Below are 23,142 nucleotides of genomic sequence, written 5' to 3' on the forward strand. Positions count from 1 at the left end.
CAGATTGGCATGTAAATCTTACGGTTTCACAAATGTTGGTTTAAAAATGAATGTGTTAAAATATGTAACTGTTTAGCAAATAATATTGTTAATTATAAACCTACAAGGAAATACCTCAAGTGAAGATACTTGAGATACAAAAACCTAACAGGTAGTATTTGTATCGCAGTGGGTTATAGCTCAAATTTAATAAAGTATAATCCAGTTTAGGTTGCTGCAAGTGTGTACATGACAGCTCTGTTAAACTATAACCATTTGCTGTGTCACTGATAAACTGATTGTGACAGCTTTGTTGATAAGTAAAACAAGAATAGCCGTCAAACACTGCCACTGATAACTTGTCTCACTCATGTCAAGGAAATAAGGAAATATTTTTTTCTCACTTACTGCAAGTCTATGACAACTAATACTCACAGGAAATAATATTGATAAAAGATGTTTTATTTCCCCTTTCTAGGTTATTTATTAGTCTCACTGCTGTTTGAGGAGGTCTGTAACAGACTGAAAAATACACGAGAACCAATGTCAGAATAAAAAATGTTACCTGTGATATTCAGCCAAACCAAACAGCACCAAAACAACAAAGGAAACACATCAGAGGGCGATATGTATGATTTTTATGTATGTATGTTAAAGTCAATGGACAGATACAGTTGATGCTGTGAACCTTTGCATGTTAATATCATTTGGATAAGACAGTCTTTGTTGTTCCAGCAGTTGGGAAATTCACAATATTACAGTATCAGAGTGGACAGAGCGGGAATAAATAGATGCAGCACAAGCAAACAATATTATGAGGTGACTAAAGACGCAAGTACTATCAGCTGCCACTAGGTGTCCCTACAGTAACAGCTTTATGAGCCAGATGTCACTGAGCTCTGACAGGTGAAGAACAGGTTGTGTTAAAGTTTCTTTCCTTATGCTTTGCTTCCAGTTACTTTGCTTGACACCTGATAAACAAACCACATGATAGTGTTCAAGGCTCTGTTCTCACGTGTAATGTGCAAAGCTTGCAGTAATTATTTGGTTGTGAAGACACAGGTGTGGTGTAGGTGTGGTTCCCAAAAAGCAACGCCCTGCATTCCATGATCGTATGATTGACCACACTCAGCGACCTTTTTTATGGCATCAGCATAATAAAATTATTATTGTAGTTACTATCTGGTCAGTTAAGGTTTTATTGCTTTTATATTGTCTTTTTTATATTGCCTGAAGGCCAGAGAAGATATAAGAAAAAGATATGGCATTAGAGTTGTAGAACTCTATGAGCGAGTTCTACAACGGAAAAGATGGAGGTAGAAGAAACGTTATGATACGTTATTCTAGGATAAACTTTTGGAGTGTTTTTGTCTGATGTGAATAGTGATTTTATATACGTGGTGATCGTGGCTCATGAGTTGGGAGTTCGTCTTGTAATCGGAAAGTTGATGGTTCGAACCCCGGCTCCGACAGTCTCGGTCGTTTTCTCCTTGGGCAAGACACTTCACCCGTTGCCTACTGGTGGTGGTCAGAGGGCCCGGTGGCGGCAGTGTCCGGCAGCCTCGCCTCTGTCAGTGCGTCCCAGGGTGGCTGTGGCTACAATGTAGCTTGCCATCACCAGTGTGTGAATGTGTGGATGACTGGATGTATAAAGGGCTTTGGGGTCCTTCGGGACTAGTAAGGTGCTATACAAAATACAGGCCATTGCAAGGTTTTTATGTCCTGGTGACCACTGCAATGAAAGTTAAATGTAATAATGGTTCAGAATACACAAACAAGAGCCCAAAGATGATCACAGATCACAGTGCTGGATTGTTCTTTACAAGTGAAGGCTAACCTGCAGCTTCATTCACAAAATATTTCAAATTTACCATTAAGATAAAGAAGAAAATTCATACTTCTCCCAAATGATCTTCAGACATTTTAGAATGACAAATAGCATACAAATGTGTAAATATTTATGCACTTCAACATTTTTTAAGTCTAATATGTATTAATATATTACAGTCTACTGGTTCACTTAAACTTTTAAATACCAGGAAGCAATAAAGAAAAGCACAGTGCTCTAAACATAAGGTTTAAACAGGGTTTTAGGGCTGAGGCCTACTGAGCAGTCTGTTAAATTTGTATAAATTAGACTCTGTGAGCAGTTGAAATCAGCTGACTTTTAGCCAAAATAGGCATGACAGAACACAGCCACACACAGAAGGATGACGGCGTTGACATTGACTACGTTCCTCCACAGAGGCACCTCTGAGGTGTCTGTCAGCTTCCTTTGCAGCTCTTCCTCCTCTTCTTTAGTCAGCTTGGGGGCTTTCTTGGTTTCCAGGCCGCAGAAGCACATCACCGCTTTCTTCAAGAAGCCAGGCTCATCATCTGCAAAAGAAGAAACAAGACAAACGAAAGTTTGCATGTATTTGTTTATATGTATGCATAACATGTGTTAAATATGGTAAATGGCCTGTATTTATATAGTGCTTTACTAGTCCCTAAGGACCCCAAAGCGCTTTACATATCCAGTCATCCACCCATTCACACACACATTCAAATACTTGTCAGTTTCACACAAAACACCCCTTTTTTCAATTAAATATTTCATTTTGCATCTCAATCTCCTACCTGTGTGATCTGAGTCTGTGTGCGTTTGTGTGTGTGCGCTGCGTAGTGACGTAGGCGCGTGCATTTGTGCCCCGGTCTCAGCTCCTTTCAGCATGGCCGGAGGTAAGTCACTGCCACGTTGCTCTCAGCTAATTAAAGTTTGCTCAGACCCCAAGCTGCAATTTGAATACAGCCGAACCGCCGCGTTTTTGTTTGTCATTAAGAGACTCATTCGGGATAAGTTAGTCTGATCGCTAGCGGCTTGTGGGCGTATTCGCTGCAGTTTTTTTTTTAACAGTGTGCACTCTTTTCTCCTTCGTCAGGAGAGATGTACTGGCAGGTGTGTGACACACACAGATCCCCCCCTCCCAATTTTTTTGCACATGTCGAGGAGCGTCAGGCTACAGTTCACTGTGTGTTATACTTGTATAACTATGCATGTGACAAATAAAGAACCTTGAACCTTGAACCTTGATTAGACCCTTATTTCTGTGTTGCAGGTATGGAGATGTTCTCTTGTTTTGGAGATGCGGTCTTTCATTCAGTGTTTTTAATGGTACAGTGTTGTATTGCCTGTTGGATGGCGGTTGTTAATATGATTGTACTGAAGTATAATGTTTGAACTATAAGCACTAGAATATTGGGTCCTGGTTATTAAATTGTATTTGTCTGACTGTTTATTTGTTTTTGAATTATTTTGTTTATTGTTCTTATAAGTTCTTTTGATGATTTTTCAGTAACATATTATTTATTTTGTGCTTTTTGTTTTTGAGAGCTTAAGTTACTGTTTTAAAACAATTTGTTGTATTTGATTTATTATATTATTGTAGCATTAATAAAGCTGCAGGCACAGCTCCTTTCAGCCTGGCCGGAGGAGAGGTGTACTGGCAGGTGCGTGACACACACAGATCAGACACTTATTTCTGTGTTACAGATGTGCAGTAAAGAGCCAAAGACCCAGTGCTGTCTTGTGCCTCTTACTTTCATGCCAGAACACAATGCAACAACAACAGGCGTAACACATGAACGGGTTACATATGGATGCATATTTACTGTGCTATATTTTACTCTGCTGCGTATGTCAGCTCATTACCGTCTGAGTCCACACTGTTGGAATCTTGGTTATCAGTCCAATCATCCATCTCAAGATCGACCCTCTCCTCTGTACAGTTCCTCAGGCTCCAGCACAGTCGATACAACTAGTCAAACGGCACAAAATGTGGTAAAAAGTATTATCAGAAAATTTATCATTTTATTTTACTTCTTAATAACTGATTAAACACAGTTTAACAAGGAGACTCAGCAGATATGAAGGTTAAAGCAAGTTAAATCCCCATACTAGATCAGTCTGGTGGAAGCTGGAGGATGAGGATAGAGGGAAGGTGTGTTAGGAGGCAGCAAGATAGAAGAAAAAAGCAGGAGTGTAGAGGCAACATTAAATGTAGGCTGGTTACAACTATGGCTGGTAAAGGGAGAGAGCTGGAGGATATAATGAAGAAGGTAGATGCATTGTGTGCAAAATAGTAGATGGAATAGAAGCAAGGCCAAGAGCACTGGAGATGGATTCAAACTCTAGAGTGCGACCAATTTCAATGGTGCGACTAAAAAAAATCTTAGGTCGCACTGGTGACCAACTGTTCGAGTGGAAAAAAAAAAGACTCCGCAACTCTGAAAGTCTCTGTGGTCAACAACAGACACACATTATGCCTCTGTCGTGGTCTAAACCAATCAGGGATAGTCAGGGGTGGGACCTCTCTGATTGGTCTAGATATTCCTGTAGCCTTTCGCAAGTACGTTTGAAAGTGCAGGCGGATAGAGAGAGGTGAGCTGTAGTGATGGGATTTCCGGCTCTTTTTAGAGATCCGGCTCTTTCGGTTCGGCTCACTAAAAAGAGCCGGCTCTTTCGGCTCCGAACCGGCTCTTCAGGTTGTTTTGTTGCTTTAATTAATTTATTATTAACAATAATATAAAATTATGCACAAAAGGAATTACTAAGGTAAAAACAAGTGGTTTTATTTATATATGTTTATATATAAATATATGCGGTGGCCCCTAGAGACAAAACACATTTCTAGCATGAACTGAACTTCCAAAGCAGAGCTACTAGATCACTTAAATTACACAATTGAAAGCATGTGTGTATTGTTTGTGTATTTATACACAGGCACTCATATATATATTCAAATAATTTAAAAAAAAGTTCATTTACCTGTTATTACCACACACCAAATCCGGTCGTTGGTACTTGCTGGCTTGTGTAGCCACAAGATAACAAAGGCTCAACACTGCGCCCAGCATCCTGGAGCACTTCTGTTGTCTTTTGTACGTGTTTTGAGTTTTTATGTGCTTCTGAGTTTTTACGTGCTTCGGAGTTTGTACGTGTTTTTACATGTTTTGGAGTTTTTACGTGTTTTGGACTTTGTACGTGTTTTTACGTGTTTTGGAGTTTGTACATGCTTCAGAGTTCGTACGTGATTTGAAGTTTGTATGTGCTTTGTCTCTAGGGGCCACCGTAAATATATTTTTATTTATTCACTCCACATAAAATGTAATAAATAAATCATATAATACAAAAATCAACTATTCACATTTCAAGTTTTAACTATTTAAATTTTCAGCTTTTTCCTTTCACAAATTTAAAGTGAAAAGAACACAAAACACTGCAAACCACAACACAATTAAATATAAATTATAATATGAAAACTAAAAGAACATGCATATTCTCTGTCATATGGACCTGCATGAATAAACTTTCTCAATCCTTTATCATCTGCAACCGAAAATAGTTGTGGATGATTACTATACCTTTCTAATGTTGTTGTCCCTGCCTCTCTTTCTCTCTCTCTGGCTCTGTTCCTGTGCTACTGAGTGTAACTACCGCCCCTCCCCCCTCTGCCCAGCGTAAAGCACAAGGCTCGCGTGCAGAGTGAAGCGGGAAAAAAGTGCGAGAGAGAGGCTGAGAGAAAGAAAAAAAAAACAAAAAACCCACGTGACGGCTCGCGATAAAAAGTCGGCTCGCGTCGTTCACGTCAAAGAGCCGGCTCTAAGAGCCATTTCGTTCGCGAACGACCCATCACTAGTGAGCTGCTTGAATAAAGCGCTATCGATTTATTAAATCTGAATCGACTTTTAAATATAAACGTATTTTGCCAGAAATGCCAGAATCTCAGGTTAAAGCTCACAAAACTATTTCAACAACCACCAAACAGCAAATGAGAGCAGGTACACAGAGCTGCAGGTTTTGTCTCTCTCCAACCAAAATTCACTGAACCAGCAGCAAAAGATGATCCAAACTACGATTCACATTTGATAAATGTCGTCATTAATTCCCTCTTACTTTTGCTGTTTTTTTTCCTTCCACCATGATAAAAATCACACTTCATGCACAGCTCTCTCTCTCTCTCTGTGTACTTCAAGAACAGTTTCTCATCTCAAGTCTCTGTTTTCGGTATTATTCATTCGCTTATTACCAGTGTTGGGACTAACGCGTTATTAAGTAACGCGTTACAGTAACTACGTTATTATTGTGGTAACGAGCACGGTAACTAGTTATTATGCCAAAATCAGGAACGCGTTACTCGTTACTGGGATTTAGATAGGCTCGTTACTCGATACTTCGTGTGGTGGCTATCGCGGAGCTTCCACAGATTCAGTAACATTAGCAAGTGGTGGAGGCCAGCAGGTGGAAGAAGGAAAAGAGACCCGAGGCGGCCGCCGGTCCAAGTGTGAACTGAACTTCAGGTAAGAAGTTATGACCTGCAGTCTCTCTGGGTCAGATATGAACCAAGTTTAGGTGGAGTTTATTTTCGTTATTCTGACTTTTTCCGTACTGCGTGCTAGCTAGCATGACGGAGTTTCTATACAGCTGGGTGGGTGCTATGAAGTTAATGATGTTGAACTTTATTTTGTTCATAAGTTATTAGAGTTGCCAACCGTCCCGTCTGGTATTCAGAGAAAATATTAAACGCTTCTTATTGAGGTGAAAAGGAACAGTTTGTCCCGTAATTCAGCTACAATGGAAAAGGCACAAAGCTGGAGTTATTCTGTCTTTGCTGCACAGCTGCCTCTTCTTCTCTCATTCTCCCCCCTCCCTCTCCCGTTTCTACTTCAATCATGAAACTGATCAATGATCAGCTGATCGGCTCTCTTGTTTGTTTATCGCTCACTTTGCGCCGAAAGAGGAAACCAGCGGATGTCGCGCTAAACAACAGCAGCACGTTTAAGCTTGATCAGCTGTTGTTAGAATTTATTTAATATTAATTTCTAGTATCAGCTGATGTTTGCTGGAGCCACAGCTGCAAAAAAGCTGCTCGTCATGATATGGTTTGGTTATCTGGTGAGAGGGAAACATGAAGATGAAACCAGGAGACGTCCTTACTGGATCATCTGAGCTGTGATGGAGAAACAGGTTTACCTTTTAGGTGACATGAATGAGTTGAAGGGAAGTTATGAACTGTTTCTGAGAGACAAATAACACCAGGATCCTTTTTTAGGTAGCTGACAGCTGGTAACTGTGCAGGGGCGGGTCTAGCAAAGTATTGCCAGGGGGCATGTAGGGCATTAACAGGGAAAGGGGGGCACAAAGAAATACTTTTCTTTCTTATTCTCATTTAAAATGTCTAGCTTTTAAAAAATAATTATCTGAATCTTACAACAAAAGATTGATAGATTGATGCATATTAACCATCAAAACAGTGTACATCACAACAGCGTTTGTTTTCATTCAAAGGCTTTATGATTTTTCCTATAATGGTGGGCCGGTCTCTAGTCAAAATGCCCGGGACGATTTTTTTGTCCCAGTCCAGCCCTGTATGCAGCTCATCTGCAGTCTGGTGTTGCCTACATCTTCCTATTCAGAAGGCAGAATTTCCAAGTTCTGAGTACAATCGAAAGCACCACGACTACAGTTTTTGTGTTGGATGTAAAAGGCGCACATGACTCTGTGACGTAGGCTAGAATCATGGCAGCAGTCAATGACGGTCCAGGCGTGGGATTTCTCTCGTGGAAATATGCACGTTATCTTTTCCTTTCTATTGGTAGGTGGCACAGTGCACTTGTGGCAAGTAAGCAAGCTAGAAGACTGGCAAAGTTATGGAAGAAACACATTAACAAGAGAATTCTGAGTAAAACCAAAGTTACTTTCCCTAGTAACTAGTTACTTTGAAAGTAACGAGTAACTTGAAGTAACTGAGTTACTTTTGAGAGAAGTAACTAGTAATGTAACTAAGTTACTATTTTAAAGTAACTTACCCAACACTGCTTATTACCCACCAGTCTACCGTAGTTTACAGTGCTGTCGGCCGCTGTCTTTTTAAAATTTTTTTACTTTACTTAAATGACCTCGGACAAAGCCTAATTTCTGCTGGTCAATACTGAAGAAATTTAAACTTTTTGAAATTATGTAAAATTGCAGAATAATTTTAAATTTAAGTTTTCTTTTAAGTTTTCTGTTATAAAAAGCCAGGAAAACCTCCTTCATGTTTTTCTGTGTTTTATTCTCAGTTACTTTGACACAAAGGCTGTGATGCTCACAATTCTGACGAAGTCATACATGTATCAGCACTGATAAATGATCAGAATTATAATATTTCTGACTGTCTGCGGCAAAGTTGAATCGAATTGAATGGATTATAGAAAACGGTGATGATACCCAGCCCTAGTGAGTAGCCTAGGCCCGACAGAAGTGGATGTAGCTGTGGGTAATAAGAAAAGATGAAAAGAACGATTGACAACTTTTTTGTTAAGGCCTGATCCGTCTGAAATTCATAGTCAGTGCTCTGACACGGAGCCATCAGTATCTAAACGCTGAAAAAATACATATATCCAGAAAACACATTATATGCTGTGATAAATGCACTGCCCAAGTGTCCCCTCTCCCCACTGCCTTTCAGCGGCAGGCAGCAGCAAACAGGTCGTCAGAGGAGGCCGATGTGATGATTAAGTTTAATTTTGTCAACAATATTACCAAAGAATGCCAATGCACTTTAAGCACAAGCACTTTTTCAGTAACTTATCTTTCTTGTACAACTGTGCTCCAAATAAAGAACTTTGTGTTGACAAGATTGTTAGTTAATCATTTACAAATCAATATTGTCTGTATGGACTGCAATTCCCCCCCCCAAAAAAGTGCACATCTAAAACTGTGGTGTTAAGCAATGCGGTTGAAAAATTTGGGTGTGCCTAACTTTGCTTTGGCAAAAAGCAAAAAGTTAGTGTAGAGCCCTGTAAGAGTATGTGTATACTGTTGTAGAGGTGAAGAGAGTGTCAGACAGGATCATGAGAGGTCAGGAGGTGTTGTAGATGTGGAGAAAGTATATGGTAGGGTGTCATCAGCATGAATGGAGCAACAGAGAAAAATATATGGGTGCATTGGTATTTTGGTGTCTTAAATTAAAAACTTACATGTTTGTCGTCAATAGGTTTGGTCATGAGAGACACTGCCAGCATGACGATGCCGGAGATGACAAACAGAATGAGCCCAAAGTAAAGGTAGTGAACTCCACATATGATAGTGGGACAGTTACTGGGGATAGCACAGCTACCTGTCCCATAAATAAACTCAGTAATCATCCTGCTCAAGCCCATACACAGCCCAATTATGAGGCCATAAAATGCACCCTGTGGAAAGAAAGAAAAAAGGACAAATATTACTTTATATCAAAATACTTTTAAAAAGTTTAAAGGTTTAAAAATGGTAAATAAATACAATATAGTAAAATATTAATAGATAGCAACATATATATGTATATATAATATTGTGTTTGAAGAAATAGTTTTGGATAAATGCCTCTTGCTAAAAGTGAGATTGAATCAGCGCTACATTTGGATGCATATTGAACAGGAAGCTGGAATCATGATTCTTACAGTATATTAACATACCAGCATTTGTAACTCTTGTTGCATCCTGTGTTTAATATGTACAGATCCAAAATATAAAAAATGTGTCTACAAAAAGTAGTTTGACAGTTCATGAAGGAATATTTACCACTTTTGCCCAAGTGTAATACTATTTTGTGGTCAGGACCTACTGGGATGTTACGCAAGCTGATTGTCAACACATAGAAAGTGACTATTTATATGGAATCCAGAGATAACTATAAGACAATTAAATTTTGCAATTTAATTATGAATACAGACTTTGAAAGCAGGGGCTCACAATCCTTCTGACTTGCTGAGTTTTAAGTAGTAAGTGTCTGCCAAGACACCACGGGGATGAATAGTTCGTGGTGGCCTAGCGCTTATCGCAATGTTGCATTTTAATCTGTTGGTTTTACATTTCAATCATGATGTGGACATTTTGTAATAATTAAACAACTTATTAATTATTGAACTTTTTCAGTGGTTGTGGGTGGAAATAACTACTTTTGCCAAGAAGCACTCTGACAGCTCTATTTTATTCCCAGTCCATCTACTGAGCTAAGCTATGAACTACTTTGCTTATTTTTCTCTACAGACTTACAGATTGGTTTAATCATTTATCCCTAAAACTCAGCAAAGATGTAAACTGTTTTTCTTAAAGTGTCAAATGACAAAAGCTTTGCTCTTGATAACATTTTCCTGACTAAATCCCAGAGGTATGTGAAGGATTCTTTCACTGTGCAAAACCACAGTGAAGAACAGATTTCTTTCTTATTTCATGAAAAAGTCAAGCAAACACTTACAGTCTCATTGACACGTTTGCAAAAAATGGCAAGCAAGAAGACAGCTGCAACAGGTGGGGCAAGGTAACTGGTGATGGATTGAGTGTAGACAAAAAGCTGACCACTTTGGGCTGCCTGCACCACAGGAATCCATGCTATGCTCACACCAATCAGGGCCAAGATAAAAACTCTGTACATAGTTGAAAAAAATGCAATCAGTATTTAACACTTTAGACAATCATTGTATCAGACACAACAACAAAAATGTGTTTTACCTGCCAGCAATCATGAGTTCCTTCTCACTAGCAGAGCGACGAATTCTAGTGTAGATGTCCATGGTGAAGAGAGTACTGGCACTGTTGAAGATAGAGGTAAGGGAGCTCATCAAAGAGGCCAGCATCACAGACAGCATAAGACCTCGCAAGCCTGAAATAGAGTAACAGATTAAAAAGTAGAAATATAAAAAAAATCTGCAATAATTAAAAGTTAATAAGACAAAGGTCACCAACCTTTAGGCATGAGTTCCACGACCAGTTTCGGATAAGCAATGTTGCTGCAGCCCACCCTGGTCCCACAGTGTTTTTCACATTCATCTGGATCCACACATGCTACCACATCTAGATTAAAGGCAAGAAAATCCACAGTATTTCAGTTTATCACAACTTTAAATATACCAGTAAGCTTGCTACATAAGTTGCATACAACAGACTCTTAAAACCACACACCACACTCACCCGTGTACAGGATCCTGCTAATCATCCCGGGGAAAACCATGAGGAACATGGGCAGTATCTTCAGGTATCCACATAGGATACAACCTCCTTTCACGTGAGAGAGACTCTTGGCAGAGAGGCAGCGCTGCACAATCACCTACAATTAGGAAACAATTGTAGTACAATTCAGTGGTGGTAAGCAACAAAATACATTTACTCATAGAGCCAGATTCAATGTGAAGTATTGCAACAAGCTGAGAAATCAGACAGCAAGAAACTCACAAGGAGGCACTGAATCTTCAAATACTGCTGTAAACCCTACAACTCCAAAGGCTGTGCTCTTTTATTCTGCATTTATTTTTTTTATTATTATTATTATTTTTTTGCCTGTCCCATTTGGTTCTTTAGCCGTCAGAATTGTTGTCTGAAGACCAACAAGGATACCCAATGGATTTATTTTGCCAAATGGATCATTGTGGCATTGCCGTATTGGTCCATTTGATCGACCTTTGTTTTTATTATTTATTTTATTTTATTTTCAGTTGTTACAGGCGGGACAGACATGAGTGAGGGATAGGAAAGGGAGAAAGAAAGAGGAAGGAAAAGAAAAACAGAAGGTGAGAGGGACAGTGAGAAAAGGGGGGGGAATCTCCTGGATCACCTGTTGAGAGAAAAAGGATAGAAAACAAGCAACAAAAACCAAAGCAACATACTAAACACAACATCATCGCATTAATCTAGCTAAGTGTAGACAGCAGTAAATACTAAATATTCAATGTTGTTGTGCAGCACGCAGGACTGACAGCGCACAATGTGCTTTGAAGTAGTAGCCAAGAAAGGTGTAATTTAAGTCTACGAACAGTGAACACCCATGTGCACACCTGTGTGGATCAGCGCGCTTGTATTCAAATGGTTTCCACATGTAATGGTCTGCAAGAGGATGTAGCGAGCCATAGCCCGGTCCCCCAGGGCATGAAGCAGGCATGGAGGAGATCCAGGCCCCAGACATCCAGAGGCCCCAGAGTGCGAGAGCATTTGCATTTAAAAAGCATATTAACACTGTGCTTCCAGCAGGTTACTATCACTGTGCATAACTTATAACATATGCATCTCTTTTCCATCATAAAGAACACGTATAAGTCTAAACAGACCTGCAGCATGGAACATACTATTACAGCTACATAACCATAACAGTAAACATAAATTTCTTAAATTAAGTATGAAACACAGTGTTCCAGAGGCATGATGGGAAATTACATTTAGACACTCCCACACTCCACACAGCCCTCACCTAGGTGATTAGCTGTCCCCAACAACCCACATGTCTGTGTCAAAATCTTTGAGATGTTGGGGGAGGTGACACTGTCGTTGAGTCAGATTAGAAGATTCCTCAGTGGTCTCTCAAGTTGGGTTGAGAGTCTAGGGTTAGTGCTGGAGCCCTGAGTGCATGACAGTCACGATGGAGCACAACCACCCTTTTTATTTTGACCAGCCACACCATGTAAACCACATCTGACAGTCTGTCATACACATTGCAGAGTCCAACGCACTGGCTCATCAGTTTAGGAGAAATGCTTATCTTTCTCTCCGGGTTGAAGGCCCACACCTGCTCCCCAGGTACAAGACCTTTCACCCTGAATCATACAGTAAGCATGTTTCTGCTGGGAACTTGCATCAACGAGGGCCTACCTCATCAGCTTATGAGATCCCCCAACTAGGTGGTTAGCTGTCTCCAAAACCCCACATGTCCATGTCAAAATCTTTGAATTGTTGGGGGAGGTGACACTGTCGTTGAGTTGGCTTTGAAGATTCCTCGGTGGTCTCTCAAGTTGGGTTTAGGGTCTACGGTTGATGATGGGGCCCTGAGTGCAAGACAAGGAGTGCTCATCATGGAGCAAAACCACCCTATTCTATTTGACCAGCCGCACCACTCTTTCCGCTCTGAGTAAGGTTGCTACCTCTAGGCTAGGCAGGTGGCGCTTCAGCAGCTTCACAAGGCTTTGTTCCTTGTCTTGTTATGATCAGCAGTAGCCTATTCTTCTTAAATTCCAGCATCATGCTATATGGTAAATGGCCTGTATTTATATAGCGCTTTACTAGTCCCTAAGGACCCCAAAGCGCTTCATCCACCCATTCACACACACATTCACACACTGGTGATGGCAAGCTACATTGTAGCCACAGCCACCCTGGGGCGCACTGACAGAGGCGAGGCTGCCGGACACTGGCGCCACCGGGCCCTCTGACCACCACCAGTAGGCAACGGGTGAAGTGTCTTGCCCAAGGACACAACAACCGAGACTGTCCAAGCCGGGGCTCGAACCGGCAACCTTCCGGTTACAAGGCGGACTCCCAACTCTTGAGCCACGATTGCCCCGATCGTCCATGTGTTTTCTCTCTTCATCCATGTCTTCTTTATCTGTGGTTTCTGCTCCTCATGTTAAAGTCACTCAAAAGTTAAATTCTTGGTAAGAAGACATACAGCGAGTTTTAGCCTTTTTCCACCTTTATTCAAATTTCTATTACTGTTTACAAGTACTTTGTTCTCTGGTCTTCATTAGTCTACAATCTCTTTTGTAGGCTCTCTCTCTGCTCTCCTTGCCTCAAATGGTTTTCCAGCATTATTGCAGACTCTCTTGTATCTCCTGACCATTGTCAATTCTCAGCCTTTTGCAGGTTCTGTGCTCTTCCTCCTGGCCTCTATTGGCCCTTGAGCGATATTGTAGGTTCTGTCTTCTTTCTTGAACTCTCAGCCTTTTGGAGATTTTCTGCTTTCCATCCTGGCCTCTGATGGCCCTTAAGTCTTATCTCAGGCTCACACTCTCTTCTGGCCTCTGACAGGCCTTGAGCCAAAATTCTCTCTCTCCTCCTTTCCTGGCCCCTGTAACATTGCAGCCTTAATGCAGGCTCTGGCCTGGCCTCCAACAGCTTTCCAGCCTTATTACAGGCCTTTTTCTTCCTACTCACCTCTGTCAACCCACAAATCTTATTGCAGGTTCATATCACTCTCTGCTGGCCTCTGATGGCCCTTGAGCTTTTATCGCAGGCTCATTTTCTGTCCTGCTTCCCTTTTTCCTGATTGCTATCTGGACCTTTTCATCAGTTGACTATATTCTGTTCCTTTGGTCATGTCTCCTATGGCATTATTTTTGTGCCACTATTCTGAGCGCACGTAAAAAATATTTGCAGGTGCAAGTGTTGCATTTTGAGGAGAAATTTATTTTGAGCAGTGTGCAAACACTGAAATGTATTTCAGTGTTTGCTATTATCCACACACACACACACACACGCACACGCACACGCACACACACACACTTGCATTTGCGCTTGCTCGCAACATGTTGCTTGCGCTCTCAACATTTCTGCCCGTGCGCGTTCAACTCTTTCTGTACACCGTTATATTTGTGCCACAAAACCAGCCAATCACAGACTTGACTCACAAAAATTCTGATTGGCTGTTTTGGTCTCCAATCAGCTTGAAATGACGAAATGCAATATCCCAGAATCTATTTTGTCCAAAACTCAAACAAGGCAGTGGCGGAGGAACACAGAGTGGCGGAGTTTGAAATATTACTCTTTCTGATCACAAAATAAACTTTTAAGATATTTTCATGCGAGAATGGTGCTGAGTAAACTCCAAATATCTGCTCGATTTATCAAGACATCACATATTTGCATAAGTTCTCTAATGTTTTCGGAGATGCCTGTTACCCACTAGCTGACGGGGTGGTCACTCGGGTTTAGCATAATGTATAAGGCTGAACTAACAAAAAAATCAGCCGACTACACCACCAGGTATTATAGGAAAAACCATAAAGCCTTTGAACTAAAACAAACACTGTTGTGACAGTGATGTACACTGTCTTGTTGGTATATATGTATGATTTGTATCACCTTCATGTTTCCAAACCGATATCATGAGCAGCAACTTTTACAGCTGTGGCTCCAGCAAACATCAGCTGATACTAGAAAAATTAATATTAAATAAATTCTAACAACAGCTGATCAAGCTTGAACGCGCTGCTGTTGTTTAGCGCGACATCCGCTGGTTTCGTCTTTCTGGTGCAAAGTGGGCAATAAACAAACAAGAAAGACGGGACTTGTGGCAGAAAAGCCGATCAGCTGATCATTGATCAGTTTCATGATTGAAGTAGCAACAGGAGAGGGAGGGGGGTGAATGAGGGGAGAACACTCAGTTGTGCAGCAAAAACACTGGATAACTCCAGCTTTGTGTCTTTTTTCATTCTAGCTAAAGGACTTATCTTGTTCCTTTTCCCCTCAATACAGATGTATTGTAATTGGTCCAGCCCAGAGTTGATCATGACCAATTGGCTAATCCACCACCTTTCATTGTTTATACCGTTTTAAAAAAAAAACAAACAAACATAAAAATGAAAAATCACCATGGCCCACCAGGCAAATGCCCGGTATTCCCAATGGCTAGTCCAGCTCTGCGGTCAGCTGGAGGGTAACAGGCATTTCCGAAAACATTAGAGCACTTATGCAAATATGTGATGTCTTGATAAATCGAGCAGATATTTGGAGTTTACTCAGCACCATTCTCACATGAAAATATCTTAAAAGTTTATTTTGTGATCAGAAAGAGTAATATTTCAAACTCCGCCACTCTGTGTTCCTCCGCCACTGCCTTGTTTGAATTTTGGACAAAATAGATTCTGGGATATTGCATTTCGTCATTTCGAGCTGATTGGAGACCAAAACAGCCAATCAGAATTTTTGTGAGTCAAGTCTGTGATTGGCTGGTTTTGTGGCACAAATATAACGGTGTACAGAAAGAGTTGAACGCGCACGGGCAGAAATGTTGAGAGCGCAAGCAACACATTGCGAGCAAGCGCAAATGCAAAAACCGAGCGAGAGGGGCTGCCATTGTGTGTGTGTGTGTGTGTGTGTGTGTGTGTGTGTGTGTATAATAGCAAACACTGAAATACATTTTTTGCACACAGGAATGAATTTTGTTCACTCAAATTGAGCTTTTCTTCGCTCAAAATAAATTTCTCCTCAAAATGCATCATCTACACTTGCAAATTTTTTTTACGTGCGCTCAGAATAGTGGCACAAAAATAACGCCATACTGTGCTGGTGTAGTTCTTCTTCCCACCAGCAAGAGTCACTACAGTTCTTTCATGCCAAGATTTGTTTGTTATTAGCTGTAGAGTCAGTAATGCAGCACACTTTGAGAAAAGACTGACTCAGCATGTTGTTCGGATAAACACCTGCATCCATCCTCTTCGTTGTTTTACAGAAAGCATCACTTGTGAGTATTTAAGTTGAACAAGAGTTAATGCAACTCTATTTGCTATTATTTATGCACTTTTATGGTTAAAGGTGTACTGTATTCAGATTTACTTTCTTTCCAATGTTAGCTAGTTTAGTCAACTGATTTGCATTATCGTGTGAATATATAGACTGAATATTGCTTATTTTCTTCTGTTTGTAGTTTCACTCTGTTGATAATTGAAGGCAGCGTCAATAAAAGGGACGATACACCTGTCAGTTGTCGAGGAGTTTATCTATCTGCATAACTGTATCCAGTGTAGCAGTGAGGGCAGAATACATACTATCCTTGCTACTCCCCTCTCTGCATACTTTAAATCTCAGTGCTTGTCTGTCATTCTGCCTTTATGATTCCTATTCATGCAACCCTGGTCCTCCTCATTTCTGCTTCACCCTGTTTACTCATAGATGGATCCAAGACTCCATCTGCATTTTCAACACCTTGAACGTGAATTTCTTTCAATAGATCTGTTCATATAGAAATAGTAGAATTTAGTATGAATATATGAACACACCGAGGCAATCAGTTGAATTTGTCTCGGTTTTTGACTACAGACTGGTTGCTGAAAACTGCAGTTGAGCTGCCCAATGCTTATTTGCTTAACTCACCTGATCAGTGCAAAAGTACCAGATGCACTGAATAGTGAGTCCAAACACGAGACCAGGCCATGGGAGGTCTCCTGTAACTGGATCCCTGAAGAGATGGAAGGAGTCTGGCCGGGGCTCATAACAGTTTGCACTGATGTTACCCGTGATTGAGGGGATAGCTTGCATGTAGAGTTTCTCAAAGTTTTCATATCCCTTCACTTCATTAAAAGCTGAGGAAAATCATATGCAAGTTAGATCAACATTATTATTTATTTTTGTAACTTTCCAACAAATAATTTGTATGTAAAATATTTCATATTACCAAAGCCCATCAGAATGAATGATCCAATAAGCATGATAAAGGTCTGTAAAGTGTCCGTGTAGATCACTGCTGCCAGTCCACCTGGGATAAAATATATGATGTTATCAGTCTGTGAAAATCTTCACTTAATCACTTGAGATTTTATCAGCACTAATATACATAAAAAAGTCCTCTTCAATAAACTCATCATGTCATTATGTAACTACTCATTCTTTAAAACTTGTAATTGTGGATGTGTTGTTACAAAACAGCAACAGAAGGCCAATTCAGGCTTATCATAGTCCATGGCAATCAACCACAGCAACTCAGCAAAGATAAACCAACATTGAAGAAAGAGAGCAATTATGTGTGTGTGTGTGTGTGTGTGTGTGTGTGTGTGTGTGTGTGTGTGGTGTGTCTACATCTCCACATACGGCCTTGAGAGGACTTTACCCCAGTCATAATATAACTGTAGATATTGCTTCTTGGGTAGTTTATGAGGAAAATGTCTGTTTGTAAGTTCAGTAAAATAGGAAATGATTTTTTCCCCGTGTACAAACCTGTGACAGTGTACAGTGCCGTAATCGCCAGAAGTGCAATAACAGCGAGATAGATATTCAACCCAAAGGCCTGCTGGATGAAAATTGCACCCGAGAAAATGTCTGCCTGAATGGGGAGGAAAGAAAAGTGGGATTTCATTTAGGATTATCCAAAACAGGCACAATAGAAATATTCTCTGCTTTTCTTTCAGGAACTTACTGAAATTTTGGTGAAGACATACAAGACAAGGGAGAGAAGAGAGAGATAAATGCAAATGCGCTGTCCTCCGAACCTCTTCTTCAAGTACTCAGGCATGGTGATGATCTAAATACATCCACATGAGATTTTACTCATTAATCATTGCTTATTTAGAAAGGGTAAATATATGTGCCTCATGTATATATAAATATATATATGAGGGCTTTTGTTTACCCCAGCTCTAATGTAGATGGGCACAAAGATCCATCCCAGGATAACAATCGCAAAAAGAGCCTGAAACACACAGATATGCAATAATCAGGAACTCTGTTTCCTTTCATCCTTTTTTCTCTGCACAATGGAGCGCTCATAAAAATCAGTAAACCAGGAGCTGACATGAACTGATTCAGTATCAGAGGCGAGAAATTCTTCTATATAACAAGTGATAATTGATGAGTGGCTCAGGAACAGTTACTCACATTCCATTCAAATCCACCAATGGCTATTCCTGAAGCTGCGCCAGTACCAGCAATTCCTACAAAATGGACACTGCCAATATTGCTGGCAAACAGCGACGCTCCGATCTGTGGAGAGCACAGTTCAATCTGTCAGTAGGTCCATTTGTAAATTAAGGAGACTTAAGAATTCATTCAAGAATCAACTTGGTTATGCTTTTTATTAGTGGTGGGAATTTAACTTGTGAATTGCGATTAATTAATTTCAAAGTGGAATCAAAGGAGAACTTTTACCAATGTACAATTTCCTTGTGTACCAATTACACTGATGCACACAGTTACAAAAATGGAAGAATCAGAAGAAAGCACAAAAGGGACTTTGCATACCACCGAAGCACTTCAACCTTACGGTACCATCTAAATGCAAAACATGTTGCAGCGAGCACAGAAACCGTGGGAGCTGTTAGTGCTAGCAGTTCGACTACCAACAAAGGGTGTCAGCAGCCCAAATTTGATGAAATGACTGGTTTCGGGACCAAAATTAGTAAGTCAACATCGGACAAACGTACAAATTCTCTCGCAAAATGGATTGCTCTGGACTGTAGACCACTATCAGTGGCGTTAGAAATTGTGCTCCAGATTCAGATGAGGAAGCCCTGTGCAACAGGGCCCTGAGTTTGTACAGAGCAGAAAATCACCATCAGCGAGACAGACTGGTGGTCAGGTCGAGCAGGGATGAACCCAGTCCTGGCCTGCAAGTATTTGATTAGTGCTGCCACTTCTGTCCCATGTGAGAGAATGTTCTCACTTCCAGGTTAAATTGTAATAAAAAAGAGAACTGCTTTGAGCTCTGAAAAAGTAAACAGGCTAGTTTTTTCCTAAGTAACTGGCTGATAGAGGTGGACAGTAAATAAGCATGGAGGTATTGTGAGTCCAGTGAGTTTGTTATTTTTTGCACTAAAATGTTCGATGACCACACTGTTTTAGCCTAATGTACAAAATAATGTTGGTTAAGGTTACTCAGAGTTTAAAGGTGAAGCTGGTCAAATAATCCTTATGTTTCTGCCTTATTTTTTTTAAGAATTAAAACTCCACTTTATGTTGAAATTGTTATTATTATTATTATTTAAAGACAATACCTTTTTGAAAAATGTACTTAAAGTACTTAAAATAACTCTACTTTTAAGTGTGTCCAGTTTTGGCCAAGGATATTATTATTTTTTCTGTTTTGCATTTAAATACAGTTTAAATCCTTTTTTCCCATAAATTAAAAGAGCTTCAGTTGACAATATTCATGTCAATGTCTAATATTTCTTCTGTCGTCCACTAAAACCCTTTAAAATTAAAAAACATTTGAACTTCTTGTGCGATTAAATGTGATTAATCAAGATTAATTAATTACAAAGCCTCTAATTAATTAGATTAATTTTTTTTAATCGACTCCCACCCCTACTTTTTATGCTAGCCCATATTCTCAGTATATTGTGTAAATATTAAATGATTTAAACATTTGATTACTCAGAAGTAATTAAGATAGTTTGTTAATCTCAAATAACTCCATAAATCATATTTATATGGGACGTTACTGTTCTTAATCTCCATTCAAAACTAGACTAGTAACCAAACCCAATCATACATCACATTTATCGACCTCACATCCACGGTCAGTATAGAATCACTAATGAACCTAACATGCATTTTTTAGGTTTATGAGATGAAACCAGGTGCCTGGGAAAAGCCCCTGCATTCAACATGCTTTAGACCTCCAGGCATATTTTAACCACACATTCATACAGCACATTATCTATCTCACATCCATGGTCCATGTAGAAGGATCAGCTATCCTAAATTGCATGTCAAGATTTGAACCTGGGGACGTTTTCGCTGTGACATGACCATGATAACCACCACTGTGCCATAAAATGCTTCTTTTATGATAGCTTACATCACATTTTATTACACAGCAATAAAAAATTGTTAATGGCTCTAAATGCAGGAAGAATATTGTAAAGGATCTAATTCTAAATATAAAGATACTCACCGGCCACCATACCATACTCCTCCCTGCAAGGAAGAAGCCACCTACAGTGGATCTGTTAGTGTGGACCATAGACTGTAACAGGACAAAGGCACGTTTTTAGAAAATCCTTAAATATGTGCAAAACTGTAACAGACTACATTGAAGGAACAAAGACATCCAGACTAAAGAGGAGAAGAAAAACATGGCTTGTTAACAGCACTCAGTCACTCGACGGTATGAGGGTGACTTGCTTCCTATGCCGTTGCAGCTTGCACATCTGTAAAGGAACCTTTAATGCTGCAAGGTGTTGTATGTGCAGATTCTAGAGCAACATATGCTCCCATCCAGACGACATCTTTTTCAGTGAGAGCATTGTATTATCCAGCAAGACAATGCTCATTGCATCTATCACAACAGGATATCTTCATAGTAGAAAAGACTGATCTGCCCTGGCATTAATCCAGACCATTCACCAACTCAAACCATTTAGGCAAAAATATGAGGAACACCCAAGAGTGTTGAGCAGCTAGAATCCTATATTATTAGACAAAAATGGGACAAAATTCCTCCATCCAATTCATAATTAGGATTTTTTTTAATGGTACATGTTTTTTTAGGTTAATTTGAAATTTCCACTAGAAATAAAATATGAATTTATGAGATTTTCAAATCATTGCATTTAGCTTTCATTTACGTTTTACACAGTGTCCTGACTTTTTTAGAATCAGGGGTGTAAGACACATTAGGACACATTAACATACAAACTATACTAAATCTTCTTAGCTGGAAACAGTTTATAAAATTATTGAGGAATTGCAGAGAAATTGGTTTTAAAAGTGATTGCAAAACTTACCCAAACTCCAACTGCCAAGACGACCAGGAAGTACACCACAATAACAGAGATATCTGCAGCATTATTAAGAGCCGTGGTGTTTTTTGCATCATTTTCTGCATTTCTGTTTATGTAAGAGAATCCAAAATAAGAATAATCTTGAGACATTTTAGCTGAGACAGACAACAGCAGTGTTGTTTGAGTCGGCTCTGTTTGAAGCGTTTACAGAAAGCGATTACCTTTATAACCTTTGGTGTGCATGTGAGAGGGAGATGAAAGCAGGAGGCGTAGATAGTGTAGATGTAAAAGAAGGGAAAACAAAGAGTGGGTTTGTCTAAGACATTAACACATACTCCAGTTGGCTGAAGGTGGATGCACATATGAACGTTGCTGATTCAAGAATGTTGACCTGAAAAATGTGTTAAAATGTGTAACTGTTTACCAAATAATATTGTTAATTATTAACCCTACAAGGGTGTTACGCCCCAGTCTAGGGGTACAGGAACGCAACACAAGTTTGAAAAGATTGCCCCGCCCTGGTCCCCAAAACCATACACAGAGGGAAACCAATTTCTTAGTGAATCGTGATTTATTATCTACACTGCAAAAATGAAGCTCTGGGGTGAACAAAGGCCAAAATAACGAACAAAACAAGCTAAGTCAGGAGGAGGTGCTATCTAAAACCCTATGTGAAATCAAACATCAAACAAAAGACAAGCGCTACACCTAACTCCCTAACTTGAAATAAACAGGAGAAAACAGTGCAAGGACAAACAATAAGGCAGCTCACCCCTTCTGTTGCAGTGCTATTTACAATGTGCTATTTACAATGAAAACTAGTGTACACACTATATACAAAACTCAGAAAAGCCACCAAAGTCACAGGCACAAAAGTCTCAGGTTTTTGGAGGCCAGGGTCAGGTCTGCTGCTGCTGTCAGTGGCTGCCCCAGGACAACTGCTGGTGAGGGATTTGAAGAAGATCACATGGCCAGGGGACCAATCAGCAGCCGTCAGCTCATCCACTCTGGGACCTGCAAAGACTTAAAGGCACAGACAACAACAGCCACCAAAACAGATTATGGACAGGGCCATAACAAAGGGAATACCTCAAGTAAATACACCAGGGTTTGTAAAAACAAAACTCTACAGGTAATATTTGCATTGCAATGACTTATAGCTAAAATTTAATTCAGTCCAATTGATCCAGTCTAATCTGTTTGGATTTTGACACCTATGCCCATCAGTAAAATAAGCATTGCTATTAAACACATTCACTGATAACTTGTCACACTCATAATTTGCACATCAAGGACAATGTTTGATTATGGATTTAAATTAGTTTCAGTTAGTTATGATATGATCCACAAGCCTAAACTAAGATTTATAAATCTGTACAATGATTTGTGTTTAACTATTGAGCACTCATAAATACATGCTCCAACTCGCACACAAATATGAACCCATGTGAAATTATTTTACAAGTGCAGATAGGAAAACCTGAACAGAGTTGGAGTTCAGCTTCATAAATCTCATTCATTTCGCTTTAAGAAAGCTGTTTTCTGTTTACTGTTTGCTTAGAGATCATTACATGTGTACGCAAAAATCACCTGATACCAATGCTACTGATACTGTGCTACTGTTACATGCTGGACATTTTTCTCCTGCGAAAAATAGTCAGTGTGCAGCTGTAAACGGGAGAACGTCGTAGCCATAAAGTTCTGTTGCACAGCATCTCAAGCGAGCATATGCTAAATAATCTCTTATATTTTTTAAGCATAGATATAATCCAGGCCACCTTTAAAAACATTTGACAAAGAGCTTTTTGTTCTCAAAAGCTCAGTGTCACCGTTGCAATAAATGAAGCTTAAGCTTAAGTTCAATTAGGAAAGATCCGTTATCACTCATTTGTATTCCCGTGTGTTCAGTTGCAGTTGTATTCTTTACATCACTTCCTCTTTCTCACACTGCCAAACTCAATGCTT

General features: G+C 39.8%; 1 protein-coding gene across 1 annotated transcript; it reads right to left on the reverse strand.

Annotated features, from left to right (window-relative positions):
* Window positions 1-500: 500 nt before the first annotated feature.
* Window positions 501-21,359, reverse strand: LOC146570768 (sodium/glucose cotransporter 1-like). Its single transcript, XM_085279416.1, has 15 exons — window positions 21,181-21,359; window positions 20,349-20,420; window positions 18,332-18,436; window positions 18,087-18,146; window positions 17,874-17,978; window positions 17,675-17,780; window positions 17,136-17,216; window positions 16,835-17,043; window positions 10,952-11,087; window positions 10,727-10,834; window positions 10,493-10,643; window positions 10,239-10,407; window positions 8,980-9,195; window positions 3,671-3,776; window positions 501-2,355 (listed from the first exon to the last, which is right to left on the reverse strand). The coding sequence occupies exons 1-15, from the start codon at window positions 21,325-21,327 to the stop codon at window positions 2,147-2,149; spliced, it is 1,980 nt and encodes a 659-aa protein (XP_085135542.1). The 5' UTR covers window positions 21,328-21,359; the 3' UTR covers window positions 501-2,146.
* Between the last annotated feature and the right edge of the window lie 1,783 nt (window positions 21,360-23,142).

The sequence above is a fragment of the Mchenga conophoros genome, linkage group LG7, assembly GCF_057382185.1.
Source record: "Mchenga conophoros isolate Kocher_MC1m ecotype Shallow Benthic linkage group LG7, M_conophoros_male_GT1.1, whole genome shotgun sequence".
Taxonomy (NCBI): Eukaryota; Metazoa; Chordata; class Actinopteri; order Cichliformes; family Cichlidae; genus Mchenga; species Mchenga conophoros.